At 42.2% G+C, this 13,697-nt stretch overlaps 1 protein-coding gene across 1 annotated transcript in view; it reads right to left on the bottom strand.

Moving 5' to 3' along the window:
* Positions 1 to 12,115: 12,115 nt before the first annotated feature.
* Positions 12,116 to 13,697, bottom strand: part of kremen1 (kringle containing transmembrane protein 1) — a gene marked incomplete at both ends in the record, with an annotated part of 111,841 nt that continues 110,259 nt past the window's right edge. The window contains one exon of the mRNA XM_080738381.1: positions 12,116 to 12,275. Within this exon, the coding sequence (XP_080594507.1) occupies positions 12,116 to 12,275 (160 nt within the window). The remainder of the gene's footprint in view (positions 12,276 to 13,697) is intronic.

The following is a 13,697-nucleotide window of genomic DNA, read 5'->3' as shown; positions in this document are numbered from 1 at the left end:
CAGTAAATAGGTCAGGGGGGTAAGGGGTATAGACTTTGTCTTTGACTTTTTACAGGGGCCAGTTTTGAGTTGCAGCCACCTGTACTGGTGTAGACTGTGAAGGAAGAAAGGAAGAGACCCAATGGCTCTGCAAGAGTCTGCAAAGAAAGCCTTTACAAAAAAAATGGTTTCAGAATAAACTTTGTTACAGTGCATTTTGAACTGAAGCTATATGGTTACATTCCTCTCAAATGATACGGTGTCATATTTTAGTGTCTTGCTGCTGTTCGTGCACAGAAAGTGCCGGGCTTTGTCCTACCATTTTGCTAACGGTGGCATGTCTTTCAGTCTTTTATAGGAAAGCAGAAACTGGCATGCATTGTCTCTATTGTTGGTTTAATTACTGGTCGACCCAGGTTGAGAGGGATAGTCTTACACCAGCAGGCTGTTTAATTGTTGTCTAGGTACTGTGGAAGGAGACAGTATGTGTGGGACAAGCCATGGCCGTCCCATAGGGCCCAGTGGAACTTTACCCAGCTCACATACCTGTTGTTGCTCTGATATTAAAGGAGTGGTGTGGAAAGCAAATAAAACAGAGGTGGATAAAGATATTTTAACCAATTCCACAGTTGAGTAAGGGTAAGGTACCAGGCCCAGACGGCCTACCATATCTCTCTTGTACAGAAGAATTTGTGGACCTGTTAACTGCTCATTTAATTAGGCTACCTTACACTTCGATCTAGCTCTTCGGATTGATTATCAATGATTAACCACATTTTGTCAGGGCACAGTTGAATTGAAGAACTTGTCGTGCTTTGCCTGGTTAAATAAAGACGAAAAATTTGAGATTGTAGTTTAATAATTGTTAGCAAGGTGGCTTTGTCTTTGTTGTGTAATAGACTGTTTGACGGCACACCACCTTTTGGGAAGGAACCACAGGGCAAGTTTGTAACTTCACATTCCGCCAGCAGAGGGCGACAGAAGATCACATGTCAAGTATGTCTGCTGTGTGTGTGTGTGTGTGTGTGTGTGTGTGTGTGTGTGTGTGTGTGTGTGTGTGTGTGTGTGTGTGTGTGCGTGCGTGCGTGCGTGCGTGCGTGCGTGCGTGCGTGCGCGCGTGCGCCGTTCACGGTGGGACTACACCAAGAAATGTGCACATACGCGCGTACTGTCGAAGGCTCGCGTATGCGTAAACGCTCCAGGCTACACCAAGGAGGGAGTATATGTGAGGAAGACCAGATAGTCTATGTACAAAACGCATAGGCGTGCTTAAAAAATAGAACCGATCCTATTTTTAGGGAATGCGTATCCGTGGTTCGCGCTATCCGTACGCCTGGTGTAGCCGGCTGAATTGATATACATTGGATCTATCCAAAACGCACATACGCGCGCGCGCCCCGCATACGCACGCATACGCACTGACGCGCGCGAAACGGCTTGGTGTAGTCCCACCGTCAAGAGCTGCGGAGAGGCAGGGAGATCCAGCTTTGATTGTTGATTGATTGATTGATTGATTGATTAATTAATCAATTAATCAATTAATTAATTGATTGATTGGTTGATTGGTTGGTTGGTTGGTTGGTTAATTAAAGAATGCATCCAACTCACTCCTGTGCTGTCAAGACCGATAGCTTTTAAATTGTAAATCAGAATAGAGTGATCTAGGTGTTACTGAACAATATCTCTATTGCATTTACAGAATATAGTTAAGTAATACTTATTTTAACAAAGGAATATCACATACCCTATCTTTAATAACAGATTTGTATGATTCTTTATGGCAAAAAAAATTACATTACTGTTTATTACACATAAACGAACTCAACTTAAACCCCTTAGGCTTAGGTTTAGACTTAAAGTAAAGTAAAACAGACCTGAGTTGACTCTGTGCTTTGCTTGGACTGCTTTTATCCCAGTCCACACCAAATCCTTTTGTCAAAAAAATGTTTTGACTTGTGTAAGTATTTTATGACAACAATACATTGCTTTTTATTGGGCTACATAAACTAACTCAAAGGGGAAGCTTCTGCATTTACTGTCGTCCAAGACTTCTGAAGAAGCTTCCATTTGATCACTGACCAAGACTTGTTCTGGACATTTTACAACACTGTGATGTCAACAAGCCCATTTCTGCGGTGATGGAAGTAGGATACTCAAATCTTTTACTTTTTAACAAGTGGTATCATTACCACAATGTAGAAATACTCTGGTGTTCCGCTGTTTTCCAAATTTACTAATTTATACCGAAGTACAAAAGTATTGTCACCAAAACATACTACAAAGTACCAGTCCAGAAGTAAAAGTACTCATTATGCAGAATGTCCCTTTACGAGTTCAAAATGTCTCATGAATACATTTGAAAATAGCAGATCTACAAGCCCACAGTGCCACAGTTGTAGGCTTGTAGATCGTCTATCGTCAAATGGCCGAAGTAGGCCTATATAAAGTGTTGAAGTGGTTAATGTATGTTTTGTAATAATAATCAAAATAACTAGTGACTAACGTTTTAAAATAATTGTAGTGGAGTAAAAGTACAATATTTGGTTCTGAGATGTAGAGTAGATGTAAAAGTATTGGAATATTCTAGTAAAGTAAAAACATAAATAAAACATTTACACTGCACTTAAGTACAGTACTTGAGTACTTAGTTACATTACACCACTGCATTTCTGTTTCTGAAACATTGCCCACACAGTCTACTGTTATTAGGTGCAGATCAATGAGGAAATAAAGAAATACACTGGCTGGAAGGACTTGTAAGGGGGTTTTCTGGCTTCGGAATCGCACTGTCTGGCATTATACTACCAAATGTTAACCTAAATGCCTACTTTGAGCTCCGTCATACAAGAAAGTACAAAGCAGGCCTAGATACCGCTGCCAAGTTTCTAAACAAAGTAGATAATAATATCAGCCCCTTAAAGGTGAACTTCAATGCAATGTAACATATACAATTGTCTATATACAATTGTCTCTCTGCTCTTCTATTGAGACATTTCTCACCTAGACACAGGATCTGACACACACCTTGACCTGATGGTCAAGATTCTACAGTATGTATCCCCTGAGCAAGCAGACCTGCTCTATTAGCTCAACAAGAAGTTTGTCCAAAACAAAATATGATGAAGAAATGTGATGAATCATGTTTTGTCTTCAGGCAGAATGATGTTGTGATACCGACTGGTCAAAATGGTAAAAGTAGTGAAAATAAAAATACAAAAAGTTACTGTGGCACAGCGTGTGCCAGAGTTTTCATCGCACACGCTCAATCCATTCTGTATGTCAAATCGACGGCTTCATCGGGAATCATGTGCTTCCATTTTGAATAGCTTAATTTAGATGAATTATAAGTGAATACAATTTTCCCATTGACTTCAATGGGAAGATGCTAAAAAGACGACCCAAAGTTTGGTGCATTATCACTATCACTATGATGATGTGTGTATTTTTGAACGGCATTGACCGCTCCTACATCTGGCTTTGTCTGTACAGTGTCGGCTATGTACGTATGTGTCTGTATTTATGTCCCGCCCTATCCCACATTGGCCAAGCTTCTCAGGACGCTTAACCAATCCTTACGCTTGCACCACTACTACTGTACATTGAACTCAATGGACGTTTTCATTACTCTGCGGCTGCACAAAGACTATAATTTGAAGTGCTCCTTTAACCAAAGTACACAGAAAAAGGTATTTTGTGACAGTAATCATCACAAATGTTTCAGATTATTTCATACTATCCATTTTCATTCTCATTTCTCATGCCGTAGGAGTTATGACGTTGACCACACTCTGATCTCCTCTCTTACATGTCCTCACTGCCAGGCAGAAACCTTGTATCTACATATTTCAACTTAGGTTATGGGTTTTTATCTCAGTAATCTGACACACTACTTCATCATACAAGAAGTGTCATCTGAGAACCGCTGTCCTATCGACTCATATGTTCCATAGAGTCATAGTAAATCAGTGTCATACATATTCTGAAGAAACCCTGAAGACTTGACATTCAATAATTAAGACTTATGATCAAAATAAGAACATCATAATGGCGTGTAAAACTCTTTCCATGGGCGAGGCCAAGTCTTGCCACCACGGACAGATTTGTACCTGTACATACGGACATACTGATGATGACAATGTAGATCATCCATTTGCCCAAATAACTATGGTCATGAAGTCTCCCCTATCTCCACCCTATCTCCCTTAGAGATAGGGTGAGAAGTTCAGTCACCCGAGAGAGACTTGGAGTAGTACACTTGGAAAGGAGTCAGCTTAGGTGGTTCGGGCATCTAGTACGGATGCCTCCCGAGCGCCTTCCTAGGAAGGTCCTCGATGCATGTCCCACTGGGAGGAGACCCCGCGGCAGACCAAAGACCAGATGGAAGGATTATATCTCCAAACTGGCTTGGGAACGCCTCGGTTTACTCCCTGAGGGAGTTGAGGAAGTTGCTCGGGATAAGGAAATCTGGAAGTCTCAGGTGGAACTGTTACCCCCCGCGACCCGATTCCGGATAAGCGGTTGAAGATGGATTGATGGATGGAAAAATAATACCAAAAAAGGAACGGTTTGGAACATACAAGGTTTCCTGGCGGCAGCACTGATGTGCAGGTTGTACGGTTGACTTCCGCCCAGTGCGGAGTCAATGGGTTGCACATGGAGCTTTCTCTCTCTGTGTGTTTGAGTGTGTGTACAGTACAGTATATGCAATCTGGGACTCATTTCACATAATCTGATAAGCAGCAGTGGTGGAAAGTAATCAAATAGATGTACTCTAGGTACTGTATACTGTAGGTAAACGTTTTGAAGTAGTTTTACTTTACTTGAGTATTTAGATTTTTAGATCTCATGTTCAGGTAAACATTATACTTTTTACTCCACATCCAAGCTCATAATGCTTTGCGATGTGAACTTGTAGATCTGCTAATAACTGTCACATTTTGGTTTACTTTTGGTACTTTTACCAAGTAAAAGTAACGTTTTGAATACGGGACTTTTGCGGTATTGCTACTTTTACTTCAGTAGTACCTTTCCCACCTTTTCTTGGGAGTATTTTCACAAATCCTTGCCGTCGGCAGAAGTTCGCAGAACCAAAGTTTAATGTAACAGGGTCGCACAAAAGTAGCAGATCTACAAACGTGTTGTTGTGTTGTGACACGTTGTGAGCTTGTAGATTAGTTCTTCTCACCATTTTAAATATGTTTAAAAGGAACAGCATGTACATACCAGGTTTCCAGGCCAAGAATATGTGATGATAACTTATAAGCATTTAGCTTCTGAGAACAGGAGAGCCCAGATGAGCCTCCACGCAGACATCTGTCTTGATTTCACATGTGAAGAGTGTAAATAGTGTTTTCTTTAGATTAGAATAGATCATACATGGGCAACTGGCGGTCAGGGGGCAGCATTCTGCCCCCACCTTGACTTAATCCGGCCTGCAGGTTAATATTGGAATATTTATATATATTACAAACATGCAAACATGACCTGCTTTAATTACTTCAGTCTATATTAGTAGTTGAATAACTAGTATGGTTTATTTATCTTTTTTAGGGGCGGCAGTGGCTCAGGGGTAGAATAGCTGGTAGGGTGGCCGGATGGAGAACCGCAAAGTTCCCGGTTTGATCCCGGGCTCCCCCAGAGTTATAGTGTTGAAGTGTCCTTGAGCTAGACTCTGAACCCTAGTTGCTCCTGATGTGCTGGTTGGTGCCTTGCATGGTTTCCTCCACCATCGGTAAGTGAATGGGTGAATTTTATTAAAGCACTATATACTGTAAATGCACCATTTACCATTTTTATGTCCAATGTATTTGTATGTAACATAAGTATAACTAAATGCATTTGAAATTAAATCAAAATGTTACATTTCAATTCAAAAATAAAAGAGGTAAAAGTAGCTAAAATAGCCAATCTGTGCGTTTTGAGCTTGTATATCGGCTATTTTTGCTACTCTTACTGGAGATGAGGTTTTTGCTCGACAGTAACAATATGCAATGTGGCCCACTGGAGTGAGTGTGGAAATACAGTGGTCCTCTCCATCATCAAAGTTGCCCACCCCTGGATTAGATGAATCATTCAGCACACAAAGCGGCATTAAGAAACATGCATACAGTGTTTATTTTGCAACCATGGACACATTAAATAAAACTACAAAGGTACTTCACTTAATACAAAAGATAGATTATATCCCATTCACGTACAAAATAACAATAATTTACTGTATAAATTAAAATTTTCACTATTTTGTTATTTACAATTTCCATGAAAACAATATGCGCCTCTCCTGCTCCAAGTTCAAGGACACTCACGTCAACCACTGGTTCTCAACGTCAGACCCTTAATAAAGGGTCTGCAACTGTGAGCGTGCACAAATGTACACTGAGGAATTTACAGTGTAGCTTGGGGTATGGTTTCATTGTTAGTTTGTTGTTGTTGATGTGTGTTTGTTCCAGTAACAGCTCTTTAGTAATCAGAACATACATTTTCAGTGGTTCTCAACTTTTGAGAAGTTTCAAGGACTCCCATACACTCCTACACTGTAACTTCCTCAGTGTGGTGACAACCAGGGACATCATCAACCATAGCTTGAGAAGACACCGTTTCCAGCAGCACTGGAGAAGCTAGTCTTGACTACAGGACAGGACAAACACACTAAACAAATACAGTACCGTGTAAGCCCTTGTTAGATGTAAAAACTGTCAGATTTACTTGGCTTATCGTAGGATTTGACCAGTGGTTCTCAAACAGTTTCATGTCAAGGACCCACAAATGTATAATGCATTTGGACATGGACCCCATCTGTAAAGATAAGAGAATATAAATATTTTTTCTTTCTTTTTTTTCTTGTGTGTGTGTTTTTTTTGTGTGTGTGTTTTTTTTTTCTCAGAATGATTCGAAAGTTCTCATTATTTTTTATAATTATTCGTTTTTAACAGCCGGTGTACAAGCTCACAATGAGATCGGCCATTTTCAAATAGCTGATGTATAAGATAAACCGACCTCCTTCTGCTATATCAACTCATTTTGCCAGGGACCCCCTGCAACCCCCACCCAAGGTCCCCGCGGGAGTACCCGGGAGTTGATTGTTTCTTTCCTCTCTCTCTCTCTGCTCGGAACAGGACAGACTCAGGGACATGATGTGCTCTTGTCTTAAGTTGCAATAATTAACATGAGTTACAGTCCAGCAGACAGATGAAATATAGCATGAGGTCAATATTATTAGACAAACTGCAGAACATTGGAATAAACCTGGCCAGCATTGTTGCCTTCCCACGATATAAAAATCATACCTGCTGTAAATCCCAGGACTTGAATTCCACATCCCCTATCTTCAATGTGCAGTAAGCGGTATTGTACAATTGTGAGGGGTTAAAATATATGATATTAGTAATCATTGCTTTATAGAGTTTTTGTTCCATTAAGACTTGCGGCACTAAGCTTGGTGCCGCACTGTAAGCTTGTATATCTGTTATTTTTGAAAAATCAAGACATTTTTTGCAAATCTTTGAAAATATCCTTTTTAAAGCGAACATTTGTAACACAAATATTTGTTCTGGGGTGTCCCTGCTACATAATACTTTGAGACTGGGGTCAGCGACCTTGACATGAAAAGTTTGAGAACCACTGACATAGAAACATGCGTTTTTCAAAAAAACCTTAGAAGGATTTAGAAGACATTTATAGTCAGGTCAAAATATTCAAAGACTTTTCAAGATCTTTCGAAAATAGCAGATCTACAAGCCCCAACCCCCCCCCCCCCAAAAAAAACTTTTGTTTTCAAAAAGTATCACTTACACTACCTTTAACATGAGTTACAGCTCAGCAGACATATAATAGAATGAGGTCACTGCTAGACAAAGTGGAGAACATTGGAATGAACATGGCCTGCATCAGGTCGCTCTCCCATGACAGCATAATCATAGCTGCTGTAAATCCTACCATAAGACTCTGGATTCCACCCTGACCCCACCGTGAGCCTAATTTATAGCACCGTAACATGGGCCCGCGCTTTAGATGAAAAACCACTTATTTGAATCACTTGAACCCTAGCAAACCCTATTCTGGGGGAGGGGACGTTTGCCGAAAAGCTCACAATGTGTAGCGTTGTGGAAAGTTGTGAGTTTGTAGATTGGCTATTTTCAGCGAAAGGATTTGGTGCAGAGCAGTGGTTTTCAACCCTTTTCACATCAAGGTCCATCATTTATTCGGCATTTGAGCCACGGACCACCATTTGATGACATTTAGCCTCTCAGACCCAAGACTTAAGAATGTTTTGTAATCATTGGAGCCAGGGATGACAGGCAAAATGTTAATCAAAATAACAATTCTCTAGTTGTGAAGAATTCTTGTAAATTAAGTAATGCTGATGCTTAACTATAATTTAACTCTTGATTATTGATTATTTACAGCTCCATTTGGTTTCATTTTACACTCTCGACATCATTTAGCTGGGGACCACCTGGAACCCCCTCAAGGACCACTGGTGGTCCCCGGACCATTGGTTGAAAACCACTGATGTAGAGGGGTGAGAAAAAGAGCGCTCCGAGTACAGAGCCGACTTTAGTCAAGTTTACCAAGTACAAGTTATAAGTTATTGTCGATGTCGAACAAGGCATGCTGTGACAAACCTCTCTTAAGTTTGTGCGTTTGAAATGAAGCTGAATAAAAGACGTAGGAGCGGTTAGAACCGCTCAAAAAGCAAGGAGGAGCCAAATGTGCTGTAAAAGTGCGCTGACATTTTGTTGTGTGCAGGAACAATCTTAAGGAATGCTCCGACACCCACATTTCTGGAACGACGGCACTTGATATGCCAGCGGTGCAGCATGGTACAGTGCAGTACGTGGCTGATTGCATGACCTTTCTCAACCAGTTTAAATGTCACGGCAACGCACAGAACTGTCGGAACGGAACCTGCAGACGGAGTGCCAAGGATTGTTTTTTTGTTTTTTTGCTGTTTGTTTTGAACTGTTTGCGTTTGGAAACGAAGTCCCCAGTAGAAGGTCTATTCTGTCATGGTTGTATTTGTTGGTGGGGTGGGGAGGGGGCTGCATTTCCTTTTGGGGCGACTGTCTGACGTGTTTGAAATGTAACAAAGTATACTGTAGTATCTTCCCTCTGCTTTTTTCCTTCTTTTTCTTTTTTTTTCTTTTCTTTTTTTACAAATCGAACCCTGCATCCTGAAAACAGAAATAATTTACAGCTGTCGCAGAAAAAACAACAAAACAGTGTTCCACCTCCCAGCTAAGTGTTGATTGATGAACAAGAACAAAAAGCATTTGATGTGTCGCTCAGCTGCTTCGCCGAGATACAAAATGAAAGAGCAAACAAAAAATGTCATTATTCCCACATTGAATTACACAATATACAACAACATTCACCCCGCCCCTCCCCCCCCCCCCCTCCCGTAATCAAAAGACAACTTAACGCGAACAATATGTTCAGTAAATGTCCGAGACTACACATAAGAGCACGCAAGAGATGAGAAACATAAACAATATGTTCTTGTAAAGCTTTGTCTGGTTCTACTCTATGCCAAAACAAAAACATATAACTGTTCAGAAAAAGAAAACAAAATAAATCATCACCTGAATCTTATCATTTAGTATCACTTAAATATATAGGTTCCTGTAAAAGCTGTCATTTTGTCAACAATGGACTTAAGTTACTTATTATTATAAAAAGAAATTACTATAACTTGATTTATGACAATCGCTAATTTTGCACAAAAAAAAAGTATGCACCAATGTCTATGGTGGAATATCTGTTTCTGGAGTGAAACCTCTCCCGTTCCTTTGGACACCATTGCTATTTTAAAGAAGTGCACGGCAGGCCTCCAAGGGCAGCCAGTGGGCTTTGTGGAAGAAGGAATGGATGTTGGATGTTGGAGTGGCGAGGAGAAGAGATCCTTAAGGCACTCGAATGCCGTCAAACCGGAAACGGCTGCCGCCCACAGCCATGTAGAGAACCTCACATCGTCCCAGCGCTCCCTAAATGCCACTTGTCCACAACCTTAAATCACCCGACGCCTTTTCGCTGCGTGATGCTATTTTCTTCTCTCCCAACTCGGCACACAGGTTCAGTGATGTGGCGGTGATAGTTATTCTCACTCTTTTTTTTTCTTATATCGTCGTTGTCGGTTGGGTGGAAACCTTGTATGTCCAAAAGCGTTCGTTTTGTATTTATCATTTAAAAAACGAACTAAACTAGTGAAAACAGCCGATCTACAAGCACAATGCCTCGCGCCGCGAGGCGTTGTGTGCTTGTAGATCTGCTGTTTTCACTACTTTTGTGCGACAGCCTTGTGTGATGGAACAGGGCTTTACTTGGTGAAAAAACGTACAAACTTGAAACTTGGAGGTATGAGGTTTCTGCCCGACAGTGAAGATATGCGTATATTTAATTTTGATTTTGGAGTGGTGATTCACTCCCAGAGTTACTGCCATGTCATTCTCTCCTCTGATAGTTTGTGTTCAGCGGAGACAGTAACACTCTGAAATGCTGAACTAGTAGGGCTCTTTTCGACTACAGCAACTAAGTGTGCCGTGAAATGTACGTATTTTCACGTCTCCTGGGTTTGTTTCCAAACAATACAGCTGGGTTTCAGATAAGCTTCACAGGACCTAATCAGCAGGAGCTACTAAACACCAACATTATCCAAACCTCCATATTCTCCATATTCTACGTTCTGTGTTTTTTCATAAATTAACGCCCTACTTGATCATACTAAAGCGTCACACACGCTACTGGATCTGCTACTTTTACTACTTTTGAATTTGAATCTTGACAAGTAACAGTTTGGGAAATATGAGGTTTCCAGCGGATAGAGACGATATATATATATATAAAAACATATTTCAAAAATAGAGTATCTACACTCACACGCTCTGAGGTTGTTTTAGATTTTTGTTATTAGTAAAATATTATGGTGTGCATTCCCCATCGCGTGTGGTTCTATCTAAAATGGAAAAGTAAACTAAAAACACATCACAGAACCTCAAGGGTTCTGGAAAGTTTCAGATTTCTTGGGTTACCCTCCTTCGTAGTCGAAAAGAGACATAAGAGTTCAGTTTCCTACAACAGCTCTGGGTGGCGATCATTTCTCTACACGAGGCAGTCAGAAGCGTTGAGTAAAAACGTATAACTAACTATTCCACGTTGTGTGTCCATGTCGCATACACGTGTCTCCTTCTCCCTCATCATTCCCTTCCTAGCGATGAAGCTTTGGTCACCGTTTTGACTCCTAGAAGAGGCACTTGTCCCCATTTTGACTATTGCGCTTAGGGACAGCGAAGTCGGCCATTTTGTGCCTGTGCTGAGGAGAACCTCCGGGGCAGAGCCGGGGCTGATACTCAGGAAGGGTTTTTGGAGGGCAACATGCTCCGGCCCTCAGCCTGTCTTGGGACAGGGGAACTCCAGTGACTAGGGGGACGTCCACCCACAATGGGGGGATGGAACCACAAGGGGGCAGCAGGAGTGCCTCGAGAGGTAGAGCGGGCCGCTTGGGATTTGTAAGGTTCCCGGTTCGATCCCCGGCCAGCTCCCCCTAGGTTAGTGTCTGGGTTAAGTGTCCTTGAGCAAGACACTGAACCCCAAGCTGCTCCCGACGAGCAGGTCGGTGCCTTGCATTGGTTTCCTCTGCCTTGTCAGTGTGTGATGAATGCGTGTGTGAATGGGTGAATGTAACGCACGTTGTAAAAGAGCTTTAGATAAAGGCTCCATACGAATGCATCATTTACCATTGACTAGGAGTGCATGAGAACCCCACTCGTCCTCGTCTCGGAGCGCCGTGATATCCTCCTCTCTCCCCTTCCCGCTCCTGTCGCAGGCGGCAGACACCGAGCACCCTCCGTCCTCTCCTCTTTGGTGCTGAGCTTAGGGGAGGGGCTCGGCTAATGGGCCGTTTAGTAGCAGTCAGTCGCCATTAGCCACCCGTTAGGTCATTAGCTTGTTGAGCTTATCACGCCCGCCCCTTTCCCCGCAGAGTTTGATTGTCTGTGGGGCCTTGCGTCTGACGGGCCTGGCACAGAGTAGTGGCACAGAGTAGTGGTCGTACTGGCGGTAGTAGTAGTAGTGGTGGTGGTAGTAGTAGTAGTAGTAGTGGTGGTGGTGATGGCGTTTGTTGGTTTGGGGTGCGGTAGCCCTAGTTGCCCACCAGGGGGCTGAGGTCTCCGTGGTGGTTCTTGAGCTTCTTCTTGAACAGGGAGATGGTGGACGGCCGGTACAGGATGATCCAGGGCTCCGAGGACGCCGTGCTCTGGCTGCAGCTGTCTGTGCCGCTGACCGTGGGGATGCTGGGAGACCTGCCATGGGGGAGAAGAGGTAGTGTGTTACTGTAGTTCAGTGGTTCTCAAACCTTTTCATGTCAAGGACCCCCAAATTAACACTTATTAGCCTGCGGACCCCCATTCATAAAGAAAGATACTGTATGCCAGGGACCTCACAAGAGATGATTTTTACGGCTCTAGCAGTGATTCTGAATCATTTTCATTTCAAGGAGGTTTAATATGCATTAGGCTACGGACCCTCATTTAATGGCATTTCTATAACTGGGACCTCAATTTAGTAAAATCAATGTTACTTTAACTCTGAGACTGTACGCACTCTGAGTTACAGACCTATTATGGTCCACTCATTTTGTATCTCTGTGTAAAAAAACAACAACAAAAAAACGATGACCCTTGGACATAAACAAAACTAGGATTGAAAAAACATTTTGGTTTACAGGACAATATTTCTGACATTGCTGAATCTCGCCACTGATTAGCTAGGACTTTGTCTTATGCTGCCCATGTCTGTTGTTAACGGACAGCAGTGAATAATAAATATTGCCCCACACTGACGGACAGTTCTAGTGCTACATTTTGCTGTCCTAAAATGCGTACAGTAAACAAGTTCACAATGGGTTCCCTCAGTGCTTCTTACCATTGAGTTTTTATGCAGAAAACAAGGCCTGTGGTGAACATGAGAGAGTTTCATGCTTTGTTCGGACATAAATCATACCCGTTAATATGTCAGCGTGGACTTTGAAGTTAACATGCTTTTTCTAATTTTGATTGACTACGTATGTTGTCATAAAAATCACAACAAGTATGTTCCTTTGTGGAGATTATCTTGTTGAGAAAAACGTGTCTTATTATGGTAAAATGGCTTTGTTTGCGACAAGAGCTTATTTTCATAATTTGTCCAACATCCAACGCAATAATTCCGTTGGAAATCTGTGGTGGGAACTGCGAAGCCACCACGGAGGTAACTGCAACAAGACACATCCTATTATGATTAATATTATACTAGTAAATAGCCGATCTACTAACAGGCTCACAATGCAACACATTGTGAGCTTGAAGATTGGCTATTCTCTGCACATGACCACTGTTGTATTAAGCCTTGCCGTGCTGTGCGGCCTATAGGGCAGGAGCCCGTCTCCTGTTTCTGTATCATAGCTTGATGTACATCAAGTACATCCCCCAGCCGTGATGTACTGTATATGTACAGCCCCTGGACATGACGCTGGTACATCGCAGGGAATTTCAGGGAGGTCACGAATGCCATGGCCGTTGTTGCCCCTCAGTTTGGCCTTGTGCCCCTCAACAAATGGCATGCCCTGAGGCCACAGTGGCCTGAATGCCCCAGCTGACTGTACCACTTTCTCTTTCTTGTCAATTTGAAGACACCAGCGTCTCTTTCTTATCAATTTGCAGACACCAGTGTCTTTTGTTGAGATT

This window comes from Nannobrachium achirus (assembly GCF_963921795.1).
Source record: "Nannobrachium achirus genome assembly, chromosome: 12".
Classification (NCBI taxonomy): domain Eukaryota; kingdom Metazoa; phylum Chordata; class Actinopteri; order Myctophiformes; family Myctophidae; genus Nannobrachium; species Nannobrachium achirus.
Note: the sequence above shows the minus strand (reverse complement) of the source record. Positions and strands in the feature narration are given on the sequence as shown.